Here is a 26,283-nt window from a genome sequence, read left to right as displayed (position 1 = left end):
ACAGTGTAGAGATTTATGGTAGGACACACAACCTACATGTAAATATACACTGTTTATTGTCTCTTGCATTTTTTCTGAAGGTACACAATTAAACCTCATATAATAAGAGTAAGCAGCACAACAGGTAAAGAATCCACAATGTAGGAGACATGGATTGGATCCTTGAGTCAGGAAAATCCCCTGGAGAAGGGAACAGCTATCCAGTACTCTTCCCTGGAGAATCCCATAGACAGAGGAGCCTGACGGGGTACAGTCCATGGGGTCACAAAGTCCACTGGACACGACTGAGCACACTCTTGCACAACTGGCACCACAGAGTCAGGAAAACAGACACTTATTCAATATAATATTTTAAGTGGAGCATTAGATTCAAAACTGTTTTTTATCATGGTTTAAAGTTTACACTATTTAAATTTATCATTTGTGCTATATTACATAGTAATTGTTTCCTTTGTTACTAATATAATACAAGTTCATATTGGATGTGCGTAGAGAAATTAACTGACAACACGGCATCACTCAGGCTCTCCTGCCCCACTCTCTCCCCACCTCTTACCTTGTGTTCTGTAAAACACCATACTACTGACATTGGTAGTACAGGGCCTGAGCACCCACTTGGTGATGGGCCACTTTTGTCTGTTTTAGTATATCAGTAGTCTTTGAAGACTCCTGGCTGCTGCTGCCCAGAGAGAATAAAACTTTCTGTAGTCCCCACAGCTCTTCAAGTCTTCTTCTAGCTTCCCCAGTGGCGCCTTATCTACCCTGGGTCTAGTGAACCATATGAGTGGCAAGACAGTGTGTGACCCAAAAATGGCTACTCTGAATCAGAACATTTAATGTAGTACAGTGATCATACTAGACCTTTTGTAGAGGGTGCTAGAAGACGAACCTCTCATTATCTTACAAAGAAACCTAACCACTAGCCTTCAGAGGCTTAAAACGACCTGGGATGAAGGCAAAAAACATACAAGTGGTTACAAACAAAGCAGATGAAGCCCAGCACTGTACCCTGATGATGTCAGTCCCAAATCAGGAAACTGCATTCCACTAAAGTATATTTTCAAGCGTATCTACCACTGCGGCTTCCTTTGTAAAATGTATAAAGGCTATGTTCTCATTTCTAATCTGAGTAGAAAGGCTACGTTCTCATTTCTAATCTGAGCACCTTATTTAAGGGGTAGAGTGAAAAAGTTGGCTTAAAGCTCAACATTCAGAAAACGAAGATCACGGCATCGGGTCCCATCGCTTCATGGGAAATAGATGGGGAAACAGTGGAAACAGTGTCAGACTTTATTTTTTGGGGCCTCCAAAATCACTGCAGATGGTGATTGCAGCCATGAAATTAAAAGACGCTTACTCCTTGGAAGGAAAGTTATGACCAACCTAGATAGCATATTCAAAAGCAGAGACATTACTTTGCCAACAAAGGTTCGTCTAGTCAAGGCTATGGTTTTTCCTGTGGTCATGTATGGATGTGAGAGTTGGACTGTGAAGAAGGCTGAGCGCTGAAGAATTGATGCTTTTGAAGTGTGGTGTTGGAGAAGACTTTTGAGAGTCCCTTGGACTGCAAGGAGATCCAACCAGTCCATTCTGAAGGAGATCAGCCCTGGGATTTCTTTGGAAGGAATTGAAAGGTTGTTGTTGAATCACGCGAATACACCAGGATTCTTGGCTCCCGGAGGAGAAGAATTCAATCCGGGGCCAGAGACAAGGCTTGATTGCTCAGAGCTTTTGTGTAATAAAGTTTTATTAAAGTATAAAGGAGATAGAGAAAGCTTCTGACATAGGCATCAGAAGAGGGCAGAAAGAGTACCCCCCTGCTAGTCTTCAGCTGGATGTTATATAGTCACTAGCAGTCTGTTAATGAAAGAAAGGAATGTCTTAAAATTTAGAATGGCACCAAATGGTTTATCTTGGGCCATCAAATAATTAACTTGAATCTTAAAGAAGGGCAGACCACCATACAAATAGTTTCATTTACATAGATTAGGGGAACAATATCTGAGTATAACATACTGGTTTGTCAAGTAGGTTTTGGGCCAAGAGGCGGAACCGAATTGGAGACAGAGTTTGGGGTAAAGGCGTAGTACATTAGCATAGCTTAAGACAAACATTTCCATAAGAAAAAGGCATTGGTTATCTCTAGGCTCAAGAATAGCTAACTTCAGGAGAAACCAGGTGTCATTATGGCAACACAGTATTTTAAGAGAAACCTCTCTTTAAATTTGTATAGAGAAGGAAAAAAATATTGCTAGTTTGTTTCCTCCTGCAGCTTAAGAGAGAGAAAAATGTCTGACACTTGCAGGCTATTTCCTCCATTTGGAGACCCCTGGCCTTCCTGCCTGTTACCCTCTCAGAATGATGCTAAAGCTGAAACTCCAGTACTTTGGCCACCTCATGCGAAGAGTTAACTCATTGGAAAAGACTCTGATGCTGGGAGTGATTGGGGGCAGGAGGAGAAGGGGACGATAGAGGATGAGATGGCTGGATGGCATCACTGACTCAATGGACGTGAGTCTGGGTGAACTCCGGGAGTTGGTGATGGACAGAGAGGCCTGGCATGCTGTGATTCATGGGGTCGCAAAGGGTCGGACACGACTGAGTGACTGAACTGAACTGAACTGAGTGTCTCTCTTTCAAGAATGTGGGAATCACATGAAGTTGCTTTAATCTTGTTTTCTTTTTCTTCTTTTTTAATCTTAAACCCTCTGAATGAACTGATCATCACCCATAAAGTGAGTAAAGGTCACTCAGTCATATCTGACTCTTTGCGACCCCATGGACTATACAGTCCATGGAATTCTTTAGGCCAGAATACTGGAGTGGGTACCCTTTCCCTTCTCCATGGGATCTTCCCAACTCAGGGATAGAACCCAGGTCTCCCACAATGCAGTTGGATTCTTTACCAGCTAAGCCATAGGAAAGCCCAAGAATACTGGATTGGGTAGCGTATCCCTTCTCCAGGGATCTTCCTGATCCAGGAATCGAACCGGGGTCTCCTCCATTGCAGGTGGATTCTCTACCAACTGAGCTATGAGGAAAGCAGCTATAATCATCACCCATATTCAGACAAAAACATTCTTTTCCAAGAAATGAAAAAGAATTTAAGTCCCATAAAGTCCTCCTTCAGGGGCTCCAGGAAGCAGTTCCATGGGATTTAATGGAGGCTTCAGTGTCAGGAACAAAGGGCCAACTGCATTAGTCTAGATTCCAGCTGTATATCTTAACAACAGTAAGGAAATGTATAGTACATCCACCTATTTTCTTTTTCTCAACAAGAAAAAATGGAAATAAAGCCAAGTAATCACAGAGAAGTCAGAGAGACAGCTCTAGTTCACCTTCGACCTACTGCAGAAAACTCACAGAATGGAAATAAGAAAGAGCAGAGAGGCCTGTTTAAAAACTACCAAGTTTTTGCTTTGATTAAAAAAAAAAGTATTAAATATAAAAATGAATCTGATTAATCATGATAAAGATGATGGCTGCTGATCTGTGCCAACACTTGCAGTGCAAACATAAATACTGAATGTGTATGGAATCCCTCTTAAACTGAAAATATTTCCTTTGTGCCAACAGCATGAGGGGCTCTCGGTGCAGAGAATCATCTGAAGAGGTTCTGAAATCCATTTTCCACATCCTTTCAGATAAGCAGCTACTCCAGAATATAATCTCCCCTTGATATTCTTTATGGGGGGCATACTTAACTAAATACTTCAGGTTGTGAGCACAAAGGATACATACACTTCATCTACCTGTTCTGTTTAAGGAAATTATTTAGGAAACAGTTTCATTTTTGCTTTTTCCTGAAACTGTGAGCACAAAGTGAGGAGTACTTTCTTGAGAATACAGTATTTGTCTCTGAAAGTTCCCTACCAGACTCCAGGACTGATGGTCTATGTCACCACTCCCCTGCCTCTGGTTCCTATGCAGGTCCTTGATGATGTCACACCTCCCTCACTTCTGACCTGCTCATGGTGGAGTCAACAGTGATGGGGGTGAGCCTGGGGGAGAGAGAGGTGACACTGGAAGCTCACTGCTGCTCCCAGGATCACAGGGAGCGGGGAACCAAGTAGGATGATGCAGGCCTGGATCACCTAATGGGGCAACTCACAGAAACAGCTCCCCCCTCTACAGAGTCTGCTCTCAGCTTCCCAGGTTCCCTAAATCAGGATATTGAAACACAGGCATCATTGCTTCCTATTAGTACTTAAACAAGTAACTTAGTTAACCAAACCAACAGATTTTCTCCACCTCCACAGCCAGCTAGACATTGTAAAGAGAAAGGGCTCTTGGCTGGGGAGGAGTGAGATTTTGAGTATCTTTCCCTGACACTTATTAGTCCATGGTGCATAAGTGAATAAACCTGTTTCTGAACAGATACTGTCCAAATAACAGACATAACATTAGGAGTAGTATCTTCCAGTTTTGCTTTATACGTATTCATATTTGTTATGGTTAGGGGAATCCTTTTTAGTGGGTTGGTAGGAAAAAATGGGAAAATATCTGATGAGAATATCATTCAACAAACATATTTTTTAAAAAGGACAATTCTAAATTCTGATTCTACAGATTATTAGCTATTTGGTTCAGAGTATGTTACAAATCTCCCTGAGCCCTAATTCCATTACTGGAAAATAGGCTCTGCTGTGAGAACCTGAAACATCAATGAAGCTCCTAAAGTGATGCTAACATGGACCAGTGAAGCCCAGTCCAACGGGATGACAATGAGGAGCCATGTTTGGAAACTGCAGGTGCAGTCAGTGGATCATGATATCAATTTTGGGCTTGTGACCATCATTTTGTTTTTGTATGAACTAAAATAGAACATATATAATAGAAAATATTGGAGCACAGTTCAATAATAACATTGTTTCATAAAATTTTTGTTTCTCGTGTGTGTGTCTGTATGTGTGTGTATGTGTGTGTGAGAGAGAGACTTTTGCACAAGCATGAAATCATAATACAAAGCAGTTTTACTGTGGATCACAGTCAACAGCATGTTGAAGTCACTAATAGAACAGTTAGCTACTCAGGTTCTGGAGTTGGGAATCTCCTCAAATTTGAACCTTGCTTATATATTTTGTAAATTGATTCCTTGTTGGTCACATCATTTGTAAGTATTTTCTGTCGTTCCATAGGTTGTTTTTTGTTTTGTTTATGGTTCCCTTTGCTGTGCAAAAGCTTTTGAATTTAATTAGGCCTCATTTGTCTATTTTTGCTTTTGTTTCCTTTACTGTAGGAGATGGAACCAAGAAAATATCGCTGTGATTTATGTCAAATAGTATTCTGCCTGCATTTTCCTCTAGGAGTTTTGTAGTACCTGGTCTTACATTTAGGTCTTTAATTCATTTTAAGTTTATTTTTGTATATGGTGTTATAGAATGTTCTAATTTCATTCTTCTACATGTTGTGTCCAGATTTCCCAGCATCACTTATTAGAGAGACTGGCATTTATCCATTGTATTATATAGTCTCACCTTCTTTGTCTTAGATTAATTGACCATAAGTGTGGGGGTTTATTTCTGAACTTTCTATCCTATTTCACTAATCTATATGTCTGATTTCTGTGCCATTATCATACTGTTTTCATTAAAGTAGCTTTTGTAGTATGGTATCAAGTCACAGCGTGTGATTCCTCCAGGTCTGTTCTTATTTCTAAAGACTGTTTCTAGTATTCAAGGTTTTCTGTGTTTCCATAAAAATTTTAATTTTTTTTTGTTCTTGTTTTATGAAAAATATTATTGTTAACTTGATAGGAATTGCACTCAATTTGTAGGGTACCTTGACTAGTATGGTCATTTTAACAATATTGAAACTTCCAATTTAAGAACATGGTATATCTTTACATCTGTTCACGTTGTCTTTAATTTCTTTAATCAGTGTCTTACAGTTTTCTTTTGCCTCTTTAAATAGGTTTATTCTCAGATTCTTTTAGTTCATTTTCTCACGCAATGATAAATGGGTATTTCCCTTAATTTCTCTTTCTGTTTTCTTGCTGATAATGCAGAGAAGTGCAACAGATGTCTGTATATATAATAGCTTATAAATCTCAATATCAAAAAAACAAACTGCTCAATCAAAAAATAGACAGAAGACCTAAGAAGAAATTTCTCCAAATAATAAATACACATGGCCAAGAGGGACATGAAAAGATGCTCAATATCACTAATTATTAGATAAATGCAAATCCAAACTACAATGAGGTATTGCCTCACATCAGACAGAATGGCCATCATTAAAAAGCCTACAAAAAATAAATAGTGAAGGAGGTATGGAGAAAAAAGGACCCTTATACACTGTTGGTAAATTGGGAATGTAAATTGGTACATTGTGGAAAACAGTATGGAAGTTTCTTTAAAAAAAAAAAAACAAAAATAAGAGTTATCATATGACCCAGCAAACCCACTCCTGGCCACGTATCCAGAAAAGACAAAAACTCTAATTCAAAAGATACATGTTCCTCGATGTTCACAGCAGCACTACTTACAAGACATGGAAGCAACCTAATTGTCCATTGACAGATGAACTGATAAATCAGTTGTTTCCATGTCTTAAGTAGTGTTTATAAGACATTAAGCATCTCTTTATCCGTTCAACTGATAAAAGCACCTTTTTATCAGTTCATCTGTCAATGTATATTTAGGTTGCTTCCATGTCTTGTTAAGTAGTGCTTACAAGTAGTATGCATATATATATACATATATATAGCACTATATATATGTGTATATATATATATATACACACACACTATATTTATATATACATACACAGTATATACACACAAAGACATACACATAGAATATTACTCAGTCATAAAGAAGAATGAAATAATGCAATTTGTAGTAACATGGATGGACCTAGAGATTATCATACCAGGTAAGTCAGAGAAAGACAAATGTAGTATGATATCACTTATATGTAGAATCTAAAAAAGATGATATAAATGAACTTATTTATAAAACAGAAATAAGCTCACCAACATAGAAAACAAACTATATTACCAAAGGGCAAAGCAGGAGGAAGGGATAAATCAGGAATTTGTGATTAACAGATACATACTACTGTATATAAAAAAAAATGAACAAGGATCTATTGTATAGCACAGGTAACTATACTCAGTATTTTGTAATAACCTATAATGGAAAAGAGAATGAAAAAGAATATACTTACTCACACACATACATACACACACATATATAAAATTGAATCACTTTGTTGAACATTTGAAACACTGTAAAGAACCATACTTCAACTTAAAAAAAAAAATAAACAGACATACACAGAATTCAAACCCTGACTTCACTGCTTGCTGCTTACCTGGGCAGTGGGTTAAGCTCACGGTTGTTGTTGTTTAATCACTAAGTCGTGTATGACTCTTTCGCAACCCCATGGACTGTAGCTGTCAGGCTCCTCTGTCCATGGGATTTCTCAGGCAAGAATACTGGAGTGGGGTGCCATTTCCTTCTCCAGGGAATCTTCCCAACCCAGGGATCAAACCCACGTCTCTGCACTGGCAGGAAGATTCTTTACTGCTGAGTCACCAAGGATGCCCTAAACTCACATGTCATGATTTTTAAATCTGTCAGATAAGGAAAACAGGAGGATTGTGAGGATTAGCTAGGACATGGTAGGGATAAAGGCTAAAACCTGTTAGGGATTCCACAAACTTTTGAAAATATTACTAATACCCGTGTAGCTTGTCAGAGTCTGCAACAAGCACTGGAACAACAGAAATGAGGGACACAGGCCCTGTCCTCAAGGACAGGGAGACAATAGTCAAGAATGTGGGGAGGGCTGAAAAAAAGGCCAGAGGTCTTGGTGGGGGACTGGAAAGTAAGAGTGTGTACAGGGTGGTGGTCAGGAAAGAAGCTGGTGGGAAGGGAATATGAAATCAAAATGAAATTAAACGTGATATTCTCTCCTCTTGTTCCTCATAGAAAAGAGGTTAGACATATTTTTCTGTTTTACTTTTCCCCAAAACTCCTATTGTGTGTGTTGGGTTGGTGGGGGGTGTTTTTCTGGTTTTTATTTTTTGCTTTACTGTTTAAACTTATATAAATAATTTGGTTTATAACCAATAAATATAAAGAAAATCACACAAAAAAACATAAATAGAAATTGAAAAGCAAAATTGTTTCAGAATGTATTACTCTTTTTATTTAAGTAGAAACAATCTCTGAAAGTCCAGTGCCCCAATCCTTAAGAATAATGATAATTACTACTGACTGAGCATTCTCAAGAACCAGACATGGAACACAAACATTTTCTCACCCAGCTACATCTTCACAACACATCTGTGCAGCAGTAATTCCTAGATCTAGTTTAAGGATAAGGAGTCTGAAGTTTGGAAACCGAGTGACTTCATCAAGTCTCAATAGTTGTAAGAGGCAGAGCAGGAATTAAAATGTGGGTCATGGTAACATTTGGTCTAAACTCTTAAACATTCTATCCCTGACTTCCTTCTGTATGATTTTCTGAGACCTTTCACATTGCAGGGTACCGGGGTCCAGCCCCGGTTGGATCCAGGAATATCTTCAGGAGGACGGCTTTGGTGAAAGAATAGCAAAAGGGGAGAGACAGAGGCTTGATCTGACTGGTTTATGTGGGAAACCAATAAAGTTCATGACACCGAACTTGCTCTGACCACGGAGGCCGCAGGCGCCCTCTTGAATAGCTGAAGGTGCCCCACCTTAGGCACCTTCTCGAGTGGGTCTTAGAAGCCCAGGCAGGTAAGTGGTCTCAGAGAGCCCCCACACTTCAATCAGTCATCCTGAAGGAAGAACAGAGAAGAAAAGGAGAGAAAAGGAAGAAAGAACGACAAGGGGAGACCAAGCCTAATGAGCAAGGCCCGTAGGTTTATTTTTAAAGGGAGCTTATATACCTTAAGTTGTGCATAGAGGATAATAGGGGGTGTAAAGTCATGCAAAGTTGGCAGTCCTTGATCCTTATCGAGACCAGGCTTTCTTTTCTGTAAACTTATCCTATACAAATGCTTTAGGTGATTTACATCATCTTCTGGCCAGGAGGCCTATTAACATTTTATGACTCTTTGTTCTGATAAAGGTTAGTTAACCAGAAAACTTGTTTTTTCTAAGAGTAATTATTTTAAAGTTTGTCGCCATCCACCAAAAGTGTTAGATAAAGTTGCATTCCTATAGGGCAAAGGTGCAGTGGGCTTATAACAAGGAAAGAATTTATTACCTTAAGGGTCTAAAGTTGTTAACATCAAGGCCACTACTTATTTTTTCTATATATCAACTATATTAATTATACTCCCAAGGACACAATACAGGGGACGTGGAAACTTGGCAGCAAGCGTTGGCTCAACAATGAAATCCTCCACCAGTTCTATTCTAATAACTTCTAACTCTCTGAGAGGCTCTATATTATTTGAATATCTTAAGCTTCCCATGCCTCTCGCAGTTGGGAGGCTGTAAACAATCGTATGCGTAGCTGTAGGAGTCCAGATAAACCTGTCAGGCAAGTTAGAGAGCCATCTGAGGGGTTTGGATTGAAACACTCCTACTATGCCCAGGAGGCTAATTAACTAGAGCTCTAAGTTGATTTCCTTCAGGGAAAGGTGGTCGGGGATAGCCCCCCGTTAATGTCAGAGGAGTTGGTGAAAGTTGCAAAACAGCAAAACAGACAGATTCTGGTTTTGGGGGTAGATGCTCAAGCAGGTCCAGGGGGCCCCTTAAGTCCTGACTCGCCTTTGCATATCAGGCCGCTCCTCATGACCTTTGTCATGGGTGGGAACTCCTGTGCTGGCTCCCGGCAGTAGGGTCTCTCCAGAAACTCTCTCTTTAATCAAACAACACTGTGCCTTGGAGACAAAGGCATGTAATAAGTTTTGTAGTTATAATGGTTGGTGATCATTATTTACCTGAATACAAAGTTTAGCACTGCTTTGTAATCATGTTCTCCTCCTCCTCCGGAGTGTGTACACAGAGCATGATCAAAAGTAGGGTGGAGACTGATAGAACAGGACCAAAAACTGGTGATGTCGAGGGATGTTTAGTCTTTGCTCAGATGTGATTCCAAATATTACCAGCAGGGCCAAGAATCATCCCATGTTTTTCTTTATTGATAAAGTTTTCTTATATACACAAGCATATAACCTTTTTTTTTTTAAATTAAGAGATATTAAAAATAACGCAGGCACCTTTATAGATTCTTTCATCTGAGGATATAAAAGGACTTAGACACGTCCACTATTTCTGCTAACTAGTCTCATTTGATTTATTTCAGAGATTGGTACAATCAAAACTTGGGAATCTAAACTCCTTGCATTCTACTGAAACTACTAAGTCATAAATCTGGTAGCCAGAGGAAATCTTTAAATATAAGGGTTACAGGTGCTGAAAAATTTTTCCCATTTTTCCTGAAAGGGATATCTTTTAAAAAATTGTTTTTAAACTGTGGCAAAACAGTGTGGCTTAGCAGTAAAAAATCTGCCTGCCAATGCCTGCAATGCAGGAGATGTCGGTTTGACCACTGGGTTGAGGAGCTCTGGAGAAGGAAATGGCAATGCACTCCAGTATTCTTGATTGGAAAATCCAATGGACAGAGGAGCCTGGTAGGTTATAGTCCATGTGGTGCAAAAAAATCAGACATGACTTAGTCACTCAACAACACATAATATTTACCATCTTAATGACTTTTAAGTGTACATTTCAGTAGTATTAAATACACTCCCATTATTGTACAGCCATCACCACCATCTAGCCACAGACTCCATCCATTTTGCACAAGTGAAACTCTATAGCCATTAAACAACTCCCCTCCCTGCAAATCCGGGCACCCACCATTCTTCCCGTCTCTATGAACTGACTAATCTGGGTACTTCATATTAATAGAATTATACAGCAATTATCATCTGTGACTGGCTTATTTCACTTAACATAGTTTCCTCAAGGTTCACCTGTATTGTAGCATGTGTCAGAATTGGCTTCCTTTATAAGGCTGAACTATATTCCATGGTGTGTGTGTGTGTATGTGTATGTGTGTGTGTATACACACACACACACACACAGACACACACACACACATATATATATATATATATATATATATATATATAGCAGAGTCAGACATGGCTGAAGTGACTTAGCAGCAGCAGCAGCAGCAACCATTTTTTTGTTTTTCCAGTTATCTGTCAATGGGACCTTGCTGCTGCTAAGTCACTTCAGTTGTGTCCGACTCTGAGAGACCCCATAGACAGCAGCCCACTAGGCTTCCCCGTCCCTGGGATTCTCCAGGCAAGAACACTGGAGTGGATTGCCATTTCCTTCTCCAATGCATGAAAGTGAAAAGTGAAAGTGAAGTAGTTCAGTCATGTCCGACTCTTAGCGACCCCATGGACTGCAGCCCACCAGGCTCCTCCATCCATGGGATTTTCCAGGCAAGAGTACTGGAGTGGGGTGCCATTGCCTTCTCCGAATGGGACCTTAGGTGACTCCATATTTTTGCTATTGTGAATAACGTTGCTATGAACACATATATATAGAGAGATCTACTCATGACCCTGCTTTGAATATTTGGGGTTTATATCCTAAAATAGAATTGCAGTATCATATGATAATTCTGGTTCCAAATTGGGAAAGGAGTATGTCAAGGCTGTATATTGTCACTCTGCTTATTTAACTTATATGCTGAGTACACAGGACTGGAAAAGGTCAGTTTTCATTCCAATCCCAAAGAAAGGCAATGCCAAAGAAAGTTCAAACTACTGTACAATTGCACTCATCTCACACACTAGTAAAGAAATCCTCAAAATTCTCCAAGCCAGGCTTCAACAGTATGTGAACCATGAATTTCCAGATATTCAAGCTGGATTTAGAAAAGGCAGAGGAACCAGAGATCAAATTGCCAACATATGCTGGATCATCGGAAAAGCAAGAGAGCTGCAGAAAAATATCTACTTATGCTTTTCTGACTATGCCAAAGCCTTTGACTGTGTGGATCACAACAAACTGTGGAAAATTCTTACAGAGATGAGAATACCAGATCACCTGATCTGCCTCCTGAGAAATCTGTATGCAGGTCAAGAAGCAATGGTTAGTACTGTACCTGGAACAACAGACTGGTTCTAAATCAGGAAAAAAGCACATCAAGGCAGTTTATTGTCACCCTGATTATTTAACTTATAGGCACAGTACATCATGCAAAATGCTGGCCAGGATGAAGCACAAGCTGGAATCAAGATTGCTGGGAGAAATATCAATAACCTCAGATATGCAGATAACTCCACCCTTATGGCAGAAAGGGAAGAAGAAATAAAGAGCCTCTTGATGAAAGTGAAAGAGGAGAGTGAAAAAGTTGGCTTAAAACTCAACATTCAGAAAACTAAGATCATGGCATCTGGCCCCATCACTTCATGGCAAATAGATAGGAGAAACAATGGAAACAGTGAGAGACTTTGTTTCCTTGGGCTCCAAAATCACTGCAGATGGTGATTACAGCCATGAAATTAAAAGAAGCTTGCTCCTTGGATGAAAAGTTATGACCAACTTAGATAGCATATTAAAAAGTAGAAACATTACTTTGCCAACAAAGGTCCATCTAATCAAAGCTGTGGTTTTTCCAGTAGTCATGTATAGATGTGAGAGTTGGACTATAAAGAGAGCTGAGCACCAAAGAATGGATGCTTTTGAACTGTGGTATTGGAGAAGACTCTTGAGAGTCTGTTGGACTGCAAGGAGATTGAATCGCCTATCCTAAAGGAAATCAGTCCTGAATATTCATTGGAAGGACTGATGTTGAAGCTGAAACTCCAATACTTTGGCCACATGATGCAAAGAACTGACTCACTTGAAAAGACCCTGATGCTGGGAAAGATTGAAAGCAGGAGGAGAAGGGGATGACAGAGGTTAAGATGGTTGTATGGCATCACTGACTTGATTAACATGAGTTTGAGCAAGCTCCGGATATTGGTGATGGACGGGAAAGCCTGGCATGCTGCAGTCCCTGGGGTCGCAAAGAGCTGGACACAACTGAGCAACTGTACTGAACTGAACTGATGATAATACTATTTTTAACTTTCAGGAGTTTCTATTGTGCATATTTATATAATCCAGCCTCTAAAACACTCCCTAAAAATCATATTTCTTTAGCAAGAAGAACAAAAACAACAAATCAAAAACAAACCCACATGAAACAAACAAAAACAAAGAATCAGAACAAAGGAAAACAGAATCAGAGCCCAGGAAGAGATCAATTCAAAGCTTCACCATCACAACCACCATATAAGGGGTCTACATGAAGCACCGCACATGCACTGGCCCGTTTAGCCCTCACAACAGCTCAATGAGTTGGACTGTTAGCGGCCTTGTAAGGGAGAAAAAACTGAGGTACACAAAGAGGGAATTCCAAGTCCCCTGTTCTAAGTCATTATTCTGTACTGCCTCCCTGGTTAAAATAATTTACTAATAGCTGAATTCTAAAAGACTCCCCAAAGCATCTATATACCCTATAATTTTCAAAGCCCCACAGTTTCACAGAAAGTCCTCCAGCGAGATAATCACCCTTGAAAAGGTGGTTTTATTTCCTACATCAAAATTCTATCTCTCTATTGGGAGAAAAAGGGTCAACCTTTCATGCAATTTGGAAAAAAAAATTCAAATTAAAAGCAATTAAATCAAGTGCCTCATAAAAAGAACATGTGAGAATACTCTGATGTGCAAACCTGAGGTGCAACTGTCATTTTCTTCCTTAAATCGTGAAGTCCAATTTCAGTTGTCCAGATGCCATCAATTAGAATTTTACCTTCAGGCTCTGACAATCTAAGAAGGGCAGCGATGAGGGAACTTTTTCCAGCTCCCGTTCTTCCCACGAAGCCAACCTGTGAAGTGATCCAGGAAGGATTAAGAATTAACAGTATGCAACCAACCTAGCAGAAAATCCGATTGCTGAAAATGATTTTAGAAAGTTCTATATAAAGAGTAGACTCTAAGTTTCTCAAACATGGATGGCACTATTGATATTTTATTGAGGGGATGGGGGACTACCCTGTATATTTCTGGAGGGTTAACAGTAGCCATGGACTCTACCCACTGGATACCAAAAGCACCCCACAAACTATGGCAACCAAAAATTTCAGACATTGACAACTGTCCCCTGGTTGGGACCCCATAGTCACAAGACAAGTTAAAACTAATAGAGTCAATACATTAGAAGTGAAAAAACAGCAGTCTTCTAAGTGGTCCATAAGAAATCAGCTTATAAATTAGCTTTATCCCTACTTGTCTGGGTATTTTGACTTTTAGAATTATATGGGTAATTGTACAGAGATGTCAAGTCTAGTCAGAAGTGTGATACATAACCAAATACTCACTTCTTCAGGGATCTGTTATTTAAGAGGAATTATTCTTTGGTAGACAAAATAAATCACTTTTGTTAAATATTTTGATTATATTCTATCTTGAAAGGAAACACCTTAAAATTATGAAATGCAGTTCTTAGTGTCTTAAAAGACAGTGGCCAATAGACAGAATACACATAATGAGTCAACAACAACACAATGTTTGCCATTTATATGGGGCCTTTCATTTGAGCAGTTCAAAAGGCATTTTATAACAAATTAATACTTACAACTGAATCTTGGAAAGATACATGTCAAGTGTCAGTCTAGTTATTAAAACCAAAACAAATCCTCTACATAGAAAACCCTAAAGATTCCACCAGAAAATTACTAGAACTAATCAATGACTATAGTAAAGTTGCAGGATATAAAATCAACACACAGAAATCCCTTGCATTCCTATACACTAATAATGAGAAAACAGAAAGAGAAATTAAGGAAACAATTCCATTCACCATTGCAACGGAAAGAATAAAATACTTAGGAATATATCTACTTAAAGAATCTAAAGACCTATATATAGAAAACTATAAAACACTGGTGAAAGAAATCAAAGAGGACACTAACAGATGGAGAAATATACCATGTTCATGGATTGGAAGAATCAATATAGTGAAAATGAGTATACTACACAAAGCAATCTATAGATTCAATGCAATCCCTATCAAGCTACCAACAGCATTCTTCACAGAGCTAGAACAAATAATTTCACAATTTGTATGGAAAAACAAAAAACCTCGAATAGCCAAAGCGATCTTGAGAAAGAAGAATGGAACTGGAGGAATCAACCTACCCGACTTCAGGCTCTACTACAAAGCCACAGTTATCAAGACAGTATGGTACTGGCACAAAGACAGAAATATAGATCAATGGAACAAAATAGAAAGCCCAGAGATAAATCCACGCACATATGGACACCTTATCTTCGACAAAGGAGGCAAGAATATACAATGGATTAAAGACAATCTCTTTAACAAGTGGTGCTGGGAACTCTGGTCAACCACTTGTAAAAGAATGAAACTAGAACACTTTCTAACACCATACACAAAAATAAACTCAAAATGGATTAAAGATCTAAATGTAAGACCAGAAACTATAAAACTCCTAGAGGAGAACATAGGCAAAACACTCTCTGACATACATCACAGCAGGATCCTCTATGACCCACCTCCCAAAATATTGGAAATAAAAGCAAAAATAAACAAATGGGACCTAATTAACCTTAAAAGCTTCTGCACATCAAAGGAAACTATTAGCAAGGTGAAAAGACAGCCTTCAGAATGGGAGAAGATAATAGCAAATGAAGCAACTGACAAACAACTAATCTCGAGAATATACAAGCAACTCCTACAGCTCAACTCCAGAAAAATAAATGACCCAATCAAAAAATGGGCCAAAGAACTAAATAGACATTTCTCCAAAGAAGACATCCAGATGGCTAACAAACACATGAAAAGATGCTCAACATCACTCATTATCAGAGAAATGCAAATCAAAACCACTATGAGGTACCATTTCACACCAGTCAGAATGGCTGCGATCCAAAAGTCTACAAATAATAAATGCTGGAGAGGGTGTGGAGAAAAGGGAACCCTCTTACACTGTTGGTGGGAATGCAAACTAGTACATTCACTATGGAGAACAGTGTGGAGATTCCTTAAAAAACTGGAAATAGACCTGCCTTATGATCCAGCAATCCCACTGCTGGGCATACACACTGAGAAAACCAGAAGGGAAAGAGACACGAGTACCCCAGTGTTCAACGTAGCACTTTTTATAATAGCCAGGACATGGAAGCAACCTAGATGTCCATCAGCAGATGAATGGATAAGAAAGCTGTGGTACATAAACACAATGGAGTATTATTCAGCCATTAAAAAGAATACATTTGAATCAGTTCTAATGAGGTGGATGAAACTGGAGCCTATTATACAGAGTGAAGTAAGCCAGAAAGAAAAACACCAATACAGTATACTAACACATATATATGGAATTTAGAAAGATGGTAACGATAACCCTGTGTACGAGACAGCAAAAGAGACACTGATGTATAGAACAGTCTTATGGACTCTGTGGGAGAGGGAGAGGGTGGGAAGATTTGGGAGAATGGCATTGAAACATGTAAAATATCATGTATGAAATGAGTTGCCAGTCCAGGTTCAAAGCACGATACTGGATGCTTGGGGCTGGTGCACTGGGATGACCCAGAGGGATGGAATGGGGAGGGAGGAGGGAGGAGGGTTCAGGATGGGGAACACATGTATACCTGTGCCGGATTCATTTTGATATTTGGCAAATCTAATACAGTTATGTTAAGTTTAAAAATAAAATAAAATTTAAAAAAATAAAAAATAAAAAAATAAAACCAAAACAGAGATAGTGAGTTTGGGACTGACATGTACACACCGCTATATTTAAAATGGACAACCAACAAGAGCCTACTGTATATCACAGGCAGCTCTGCTCAATGCTATGTAATAATCTAAATGGAAAAGAATTTGAAAAAGATTACACACATGTATAACTCAATCACTCTGCTGTACACATTGAGCTAACACACCACTGTTAATCAACTATAATATAAAATTTAAAGATTTTTTTAAAAAGCAGAGAAAAATTAAGTGTACTAACAGTAAGATTAAAGAATCTGTATAATACAGGTAAAAATGTTGGTGGGGAATAAAACTATACTGTAAAGACTGGCTTTTAACTGTGTGCATTCAATATGTATGCAGAGACTTTTTTTTTTCCCTGACCAATGAGCTTGCTCAACTGCAAATCTCCTGGTGGGAACTTCCCAAGAGACGATTTCAATTTCTCTATTTAGGGATTTGGAATCGATGAGGGGTGTAAGACATGCATTCAATCATTTGTCAATTAACTCAGTAAATTTTTAAAACTCTTGGATTTGAACAGAGAACTAAATTTTTCTGAGCACTGTTATCAGAATGCCCATGCTCAGAACCTTTCATATTTTCTCACTTGAATATCTCCAAAGTATTGAATCATAGTCTGCAAAATCAGGCATGGCATTTCAAAAAATAATTTATCATTACAGAGGTTAAATGTAAGAAAAGAGGGTTTACCTAATTTTATTATGTTTGAGGCCATTTTGTATCTTATATTATACCCTAATTTATATAATATAGCTGGACCAGTTTCTGTACATAGGCAGGTCTAGGGTATGTATGGATATATATATGTGTGTGTGTGTGTGTATATATATATATATATATATATATATATATATAAAACTCATGTGCTCTGTGTACACACAGACCTCAAAGATATTGCAGAGTTGGTTCCAGACCACCTCAATAATATAAATATCACAATATTGACACTATATTATAGTCTACATTATGTCTACAATGTGCATACCTTAATTTTCAAATACTTTATTGTTCTAAAAACACTAACCACTATCTGAGACTTTATTGGGTTATAGTAACATGAAATTTCAGATCACCACAACAAAAGCAAAACAAAAAAGTTTGCAATATTGCAAGAATCACCAAATGTGAGAGATACAAACTGAGCAAATGCTGTAGGAAAAATGGTGCTGATCCATTTCCTCGATGCAGGGCTGCCATGAATGCACTTTTTTTTTTTTTTTAAAGCACTATCTGTGAGGCACAATCAAACCAGGTATGTCTGTATTTCTGGCTGTTCCCATATATAAATCAACACAAATCAGGACACAGGTGAGAACTGTGTCTATGAGAATGTATGTTTCCACACTCTCAGTTCCACTAAAACTGATTCACCTGTGCAAACAGGAACAAACTGTTGGTAAATGGCCAAGATTCTCAGGGGCACCACAGGCTGCTCACAACAAAAGGACTGTGAGCTCCAAACCCCAGTGAGGAGAGTAAGAAAAAGGCTGCTCAACGAAAACTAGGCTCTGGCTATTTCTACCATTCAGTAATCAAAACTATAGTCTCAAGTCTTTCCCAGGTCATCAATGTGTTTTACCAATTGGCCATGCAGAGTGTCACCAGCATGAATAAGTTTGCATTCCTAACAAAAAGATATTTGGAGACAATCTTATTTTAGCTGCTTTGTGATGGCCCCTTGCTGTTTTCCCAGACCACAGAGGTGTTGGTTTCTGATGATCACACTAACTTCTTAGATATTTGCATCTAGATCTCTCTTCATATACCAAACCTAACATGATCAACACCCAATGGCCCACACAAAACAGCCACTTCCTCTGACTTCCCCACTCTAATCTCATTACTTCTTTCCCAGGCTCATATGCTCAAAATGTCTACCTTACTTCCAGTTTTCCCAAAGTCCAGTGTAGTGCCAAGCCCTGAAGATTCTTCCCCTGCAATGCTTCATGACTCAATTCCTCATTTTAAGGACCACATTCAGTACCTGAATGCCAGCTATGCTACTTTTGAAAAACAGAATAAATTCTTTCCTTAATTATGTTGTTGTTGTTACTGTTGTTTAGTTGCTAAGTCGTATCTGACTCTTTTGTGATCCCATGGACTGTAGCCCGCCAGGCTCCTCTGTACATGAGATTTCCCAGGCAAGAATATCAGAGTGGTAGCCATTTCCTTCTCCAGGAGATCTTTCTGACCCACAGACTGAACCTATGTCTCCTGCATTGTAGGTGAATTCTTTACCACTGAGCTACCTGGGAAGCCCGCATAAGATTACTTCAGTCAGTCAGTTCAGTTGCTCAGTCGTGTCTGACTTTGTGACCCCATGGACTGCAGCATGCCAGGCTTCCCTGTCCATTACTAACTCCTAGAGTTTGCTCAAACTCATGACAGCCAGCCCACCTGACCTCAGGTACCCTCTTTGCTCAGTGAAGTCATCCCTCTTGTTCCACCTATCACATTTTATGCATTTATGTTCATGTTATGCTTCAACTCTCCCGTCATAAGATCTCTATGTTCTACATGTTCCTTTAACTGCATCTACACCTCTCCCCACTTTCACTGTTTTAGCTACACAGAGGGACAAGATAAAAGTATCAGGCCATCTAAGTAGCCTGGCAACTAAGGCCATGCCTAAAGTGTCAGGCAACTAAGTCTACCTGAAATAACAGAGCCTAAAAGTCACAAGATGGGACTCAAGTCCACATATGTTGGCCTCTTTTCCATCTGCTGATGGTTATCTTATCACCTGGATGGCCTGACACTTTATGATGTCCTTCTGTGTAGGTAAAACAGAGAAAGTGAGGTCAGGTGGGCTGGCTGTCTGCAGGAAGAACCTGCACCCACAGTTGGGCTGGGAGAGAAACCTGCAGGTAAGTGGGGTACATTGTGCCTGGGGAACAGGCCAAACAGACCTCTTGCCCTGCTTGGGGAGCAAGACTCATTTTGGATCCCATCAGGTGGTGAAAGAGCCACACATATATGCTGCTGGGTGGGGCTGCTCTGACTCCAGGTCCAGGCAGGGCTGAGCCTGTGGGAAATCCCTTTAGTCCCTGCAAGAGGCTGATGTGGGGAAGGCGGGAGCAGGATGAAAACTGCCCATGATGAAGACAGACTCCATGGAAAGGATTCAAACAAATGCAGTGGGATCACACAGAATTGGATTATAATGTAAGGGTGTGATTTGCAGAATATGAAAGTAAATAAATCTATAGGGTATTAAGTGCTGTAGAATATTCCAGAGCCTCATGCTCAAACACAGCAGGCATTTTGGTGATTCCTGAGTTTGGTTTCAAACTGTCAAAGGACATTTCTTGGAAATCATGGGTTATGTGTCATCAAAAACTGTCTATGGGAGAGAAAGGACTTTCTTGGAAGGTCCTGTTCAAATGCAATGCTGAGAAAGTGGTCTGGGTGAGCCTGAGATTCTGTATAAGAAGATCGAAGATATGCAGGTGATACTGACCCTGGAAACACAGTCTGAGTCACAAGGAGTCAGGAAACTTGGAGGGAAAGTGGGACAAACTGGAAGTGAGGGGAGGAGTTACTGAGAAAATATGTAAAAAAAGGAGAAAATGTAGGAAACCAATATTTTTACCCATTATAGCAAGCATCTGTTAAATTTCAAGTGATACCTCTGAGCAAGAAAAAAATAACAAAGCAAAATCAATCTACCTCTAGAGATGGAAAATGCTTTAAAATTGCCCAGGACTCTTTAAAATTATCAAATCAACCAAAAATCATCTAAATGAGAAATGCAGCCCAAGTTCAAAATCTACCCAGGAAGCTTAGGGTTGCATTTATCTCATTCTGGATCTTTAGATTTACTTGGTATTTCTTCCATGAATTTAAAACCAGCATAGCACCCAACTACTCTTTCCTATTAACTTTAACTTCCATGAATCAGGACAGCAGAGGACATGGCGGAAAGACAATAGAGCACCCCTTCTACTGGGTGGGCTCACTCCCAAGTCCTCCCCTCTCCTGCAGCAGCCTCTCTTAATCAAAGCCAACACCAAAGGGGTGTCCTGGAGTGACAGGGCTGGGACAGGTGAGTAGGAAAGGAAAACTGACTTGTACACTGCTGCTGCTGCTGCTAAGTCGCTTCAGTCGTGTCCGACTCTTTGCGACCCCATAGATGACTTCCCCGCCCCTGGGATTCTCCAGGCAAGAACACTGGAGTGGGTTGCCATTTCCTTCTCCAATGCATGAAAGTGAAAAATGAAAGTGAAGTCGCTCAGTTGTGCCCGACTCTTAGCGACCCCATGGACTGCAGCCTACCAGGCTCCTCTGTCCATGGATTTTCCAGGCAAGAGTACTGGAGTGGGGTGCCATTGCCTTCTCCGTGGGTTGTTCACAGGTGGAGTGAAATCATTTCGAGAACACACTGCCTGGGTATCATCTCACAACACAGAAGTGAAGCTAATGGTGATGCTGAGTGGACCAAGACACAGATCAAAAGTCAGATTGTCATATTTATTAATTCAGTCTCCAAATTAAATGTTTCCTCAAACATTTTAGAATCTTAGATAGTCCTATGATTTTGGGAGATTTAAGATGGAAGAATACAAAACTGTTATGTTCTTAAGCTATATATGAAGTTTCTAAGATAATTCATATTTTATGGCTTTGGAAGAAACACACACAAATTAGTGGAGTTATACTGACAAGGTGAAATCTGATGGACACAGAGCTATGAGTAATCAAACATTGATTTGCCTACAGTACTCTCAGGGACATGGCTGCATCAAGAACTGTGGTTAATGTTTCCAAACACAGAAGTCCTCACCTTCTTCCTGACCTGCAGTGAGACTAGAAATAATTAGGAGCCAACTTTTGTTCAGTGACTAACTGAAGCTGCTCCCTGAGTCTCTTTGGGGCATTAAGTTGAATGTTTATTCTTTCATGTTACAAGGCTATCATTCATTATATCACGGCTATAGACTTCTAGGTATGTCTGTGGTGGAGAGTTTTAAAGAGTGGTTATTTAAATGTAATCTGTTGCTTACCCAGTTGTCTTGTGAGTATGTTTTGGTTACTGGTTGTTCACATGTGTGTGTTACTCCCCTAGCCAGTAGTCCCCAGCAACCTCTCTGTACCTGTAATGCCACTCTCTAGGGAACAGGGATGAAAATAAGATGCTCCCTGAACTTAAACCTCAGGGTTCTGTGAGATACAGACTCAAAATTACAAAGGATAACAGGGTGCTATATCTTTTATGTTAATTGTGGCAAAATACATGTAGAAACCTGTATACCGGTCAAGAAGCAACAGTTAGAACCAGACATGGAACAACAGACTGGTTCAAATTTGGGAAAGGAGTATGTCAAGGCTGTATATTGTAACCCTGTTTTTTTAACTTACATGCAAAGTACTTCATGCAAAATGCCAGATGGATGAAGCACAAGCTGGAATCAAGATTGCCAGGAGAAATAACAATAACTTCAGATATGCAGATGACACAACCCTTATGGCAGAAAGTGAAGAGGAACTAAAGAGCCTCTTGGTGAAAGTGAAAGAAGAGAGTGAAAAAGCTGCTAAAACTCAACATTCAAAAAACTAAGGTCATGGCATCCAACCCCCTCATTTCATAGCAAATAGATGAGGAAACAATGGAAACAGTGAGAGACTATATTTTCTTGGACTCCAAAATCACTGCAGATAGTGACTACAGCCATGGAATTAAAAGACACTTGCTACTTGGAAGAAAATTTATGACCAACCTAGGCAGCATATTAAAAAGCAGAGATATTACTTTGCTGAAAAAGTCCATATATTTAAAGCTATGGTTTTTCTAGTAGTCATGTATGGATGTGAGAGTTGGACCATAAAGAAAGCTGAGCACCAAAGAACTGATGCTTTTGAACTGTGGTGTTGGAGAAGACTGTCAAGAATCTTGAACTCCTTGGACTTCAAGGACATCAAACCAGTCAATCCTAAAGGAAATCAATCCTGAATATTCATTAGAAGGACTAATGCTGAAGCTTCAGCTGAAGCTTCAATACTTTGGCACCTGATGGGAAGAGCTGACTCATTAGAAAAGACCCTGATGTTGGGAAATATTGAAGGCAGGAGGAGAAGGGGATGACAGAGGATGAGATGGTTGGATGGCATCACGGACTCAATGAAAATGAGTTTGAGCAAGCTCCGGAAGTGGTGATGGACAGGGAAGCCTGGCGTGCTGCAGTCCATGTGAGTTATAGAGAGTCAGACATGACTGAGTGACTGAACAACACCATCAACATGTAACATGAAATTTATTAATTTACCTATATTAAGTGATTATAGCATCAAGTATATTCACATTGTTGTATAACCAAACCTCAGAACATATATTCCCTTGTAAAACTGAAATTCTGTACCTATTAAACAACAATAGCCCATTCTCTTCCCTCTGTCACTGGGGACCATCATTCTACTTTCTGTCTTTGATTTCTCCAGGAACCTCATAAAAAATGAATCATATGGTATTGGATCCGTTTGTGTCTGGTTTATTTCATATGTCATGATAACCTCAAGGTTCATCGATGGTCATTTTTTTCCTTTTTTAAAGCTACATATTATTTAATGGTAAGGGTATACCATATTTGTTTATCCATTCATCTGTGACTTTCATCATGGACACTTGGGTTGCTTCCAACTTTTGTCTGCTGTGAACACAGGTCTACTATAAGCCCTATCTTAAAAGAATATATAAGATGCTATGGAAACAGAGAGGGGCCTGAAGAGGCAGATGCATTAGAGTTGACTGAAAATGAGGAGACTTTCTCCATCCAGACGACAGAAGGGAAGTGTCTCTGAGGTGGAGCGGGAGTGTATGCACACTGGAAGCAGGCAGGACATGGTGCTTTGGGAGAATCTACACATGACCTGAGTGTAGAGGGTGTGAGCATGTTAGGACTCAGTGCTGGACAGGTAGGTGGGGAAGATCTTCCTACCACCTTGTGTGTCATGGTTTATTCTCTTCTTTAAGATCCTGCCCTGGTCCTAGTCGAGGGCTCCAAACTGAGTGTAAATAGGAACATCGCCTGCAGACATGGACGCTGACAGGACCAAATCACAAACCTCTCGGCTGTCTCCCAAGTGCATCTTCCTCCCCTCCCTTCAATTAGCCTTCATCTACTCTGAGTGAATCTCTGGGCCCTGTCTCCACCTGGGGGCTCTGGTTCCTCACCCCTGACTGAGTCATGATTCTGGGCCCCTCAGTTTTCACTACAAGCTCATCCCATGGCCCCTGCTGAAGTGGACTTAGGGCTTCACTAGGCTTCTAGAAACCGGAGAAGGTGATGGCACCCCCACTCCAGTACTTTTGCCTGGAAAATCCCATGGATGGAGGATCCTGGTAGGCTGCAGTCCATGGGGTCGCTAAGAGTCAGACACGACTGAGCGACTTCCCTTTCACTTTGCACTTTCATGCACTGGAGAAGGAAATGGCAACCCACTCCAGTGTTCTTGCCTGGAGAATCCCAGGGACGGGGGAGACTGGTGGGCTGCCGTCTATGGGGTCGCACAGAGTCAGACACGACTGAAGTGACTTAGCAGCAGCAGCATGCTTCTAGCAACAGGTCAACTAGGCTGGTAAGGATTAGATCTGTGCTAAAGAAAGAAGAAGTCTTTTGCTGTCTCGCATACAGGGTTATCTTTACCATCTTTCTAAATTCCATATATATGCACACTGGGATGACCCAGAGGGATGGTACGGGGAGGGAGGTGAGATGGGGGTTCAGGATGGGGAACACGTGTACAACTGTGGCGGATTCATGTTGATGTATGGCAAAATCAATACAATATTGTAAAGTAATTAGCCTCCAATTAAAATAAATAAATTAAAAGAAAGAAAGAAAGAAAGAAACAAGTAGTCTGTGGGAGGGAGGGCAGGGAGATGGCAACTCAGTGTAGGTGAGTGGAGGACAAGTTTACGGCAAGGGCCAAGGGAGAGAGGAGGAGGCTGCAACCAGTGAGTAACATAGGAATAAGAGAATATTTCAGAAATACAAAGAAGAAAAGATGGAAAGGAAGAAAGTGGAGAGATATTGGGAGAGTTTGTGACAGGGAGCTGGGCTCACTTCCCAAACTATGAATAATTGGGTGTCATGTATAGTGTCCTGGGTCAGCTTAAACTCCAGCTCCAGAGCCCAGGGCCAACAACCACCATGAGTGAGCTCATGACCCAGGGAAAGAAACGCTGGGATCCCCATCCCATGGTCAGTTTCCAAGAAGGATTCTCGTATAATGTCATTGATCTAATCTGCATCCAAGAAAATCCTCTGGACTCACGGGCAAGGAAACCAACAGTGGATATAGCACTAAATCTTTAGCTCGATTTTAAAGAGGCAAATGGCTTAAACAAACCTTTTCACTTGAGAATATGTATGGTGTCAGGTCCTTCAATACCAGAGGCTCATCTAAGCTGTATCTGAAGTTCACACTGTAAAAGTCAATCACTCCTGTATGGGGCCAGGCTAGTGGTGGTCGAAACTTGTATTCCCAGAGCACTTCTTTCTCACACTCTGTATATTCAATCCCCCTTTCTACTGAAATCATCTGAAATACATAAGACATCACAGGAGTTAGGAAAGGAGGTGTTGCTTATGGATGTTCAGAGACTATAAATGAAACCTTCTGCTTTTATATCTTTACATCAGCTTTTCCATGGTTCAGAAGATCTCAGGTCTTAGCATCCACGAAGGAGAGAAGTAGGAGTTTTATGAGGCCTTTGACGATTTGCAAACTTGTTCATGGTCTTGTAACATTGTCATTTACAGGTACTTCCTTCAATATTATATGAAAACTAAAAGAATTAGATAAATGAATGCAAATATTTTATTGATCCAGTTTTCACACCTGAATTAAAAAAAATAAGGGAATTTTGTTTAAGAAAAGAATACTTATGGAAACCAATCAGTAATGTGCAGCTACAGAAGGGCCATCTGCTATAGATGAGCAGAACTGGATGGTTATCAAACCTCATTTTAATAATTAGTCACTCTGCTTTATTAAAAGCAAGAAGTGGAAAGTTTTCATTTTCATTTGTTTTTCTCCCTTTGGGAGAAGGTGCAAATATTCAAAAGAGATTATAATTTACATATTGACTAAGGTCTCTTAAAGTGGCAAAACTCCACAACTCTGATAGTGCATTCTGAGCGGGAGCTTATCTGACCAGAAAGAAGAGACACCAGCAAATTCAGGTGTTCAGCACACACAAGAACAGATGCTAAAATGGGAGTGGAGGAATCTACTAATTAAATAAACAAATCTCAAAATGCTGAATCCTTTATCTTAACCAACAATGAGGAATTATCTATTAAGAAGCAAAGATAAAAAATCTACTAAGAAATTAGCTTTTATTCTATCCAGGATTTCAGAACATTTCTCCTGCAGAGATATTTATTATATTTGAAGACAGTTTGTGATGAATATAAAACCTGCTGACACAGCACACATAAGACTGAGAAAAACACATATATATATTATTTTATATTAACTTTAAATAGATGGAAGAGGATGCAAAAAAAAAAAAAAAAAAGAAGAAGA

General features: G+C 39.8%; 1 protein-coding gene across 1 annotated transcript in view; it reads right to left on the bottom strand.

The window, feature by feature from the left end:
• The window catches only part of LOC129624644 (ATP-binding cassette sub-family C member 4-like), a 182,120-nt gene that overhangs the window by 28,566 nt on the left and 127,271 nt on the right, over positions 1–26,283 (bottom strand). The window contains exons 25-26 of the mRNA XM_055542797.1: positions 25,102–25,293; positions 13,685–13,840 (exon numbers count right to left, since the gene is read on the bottom strand). Coding sequence (XP_055398772.1) covers positions 13,685–13,840; positions 25,102–25,293 — 348 coding nt within the window. The remainder of the gene's footprint in view (positions 1–13,684; positions 13,841–25,101; positions 25,294–26,283) is intronic.

Source organism: Bubalus kerabau, chromosome 12 (genome assembly GCF_029407905.1).
Source record: "Bubalus kerabau isolate K-KA32 ecotype Philippines breed swamp buffalo chromosome 12, PCC_UOA_SB_1v2, whole genome shotgun sequence".
NCBI lineage: Eukaryota > Metazoa > Chordata > Mammalia > Artiodactyla > Bovidae > Bubalus > Bubalus kerabau.
Note: the sequence above shows the minus strand (reverse complement) of the source record. Positions and strands in the feature narration are given on the sequence as shown.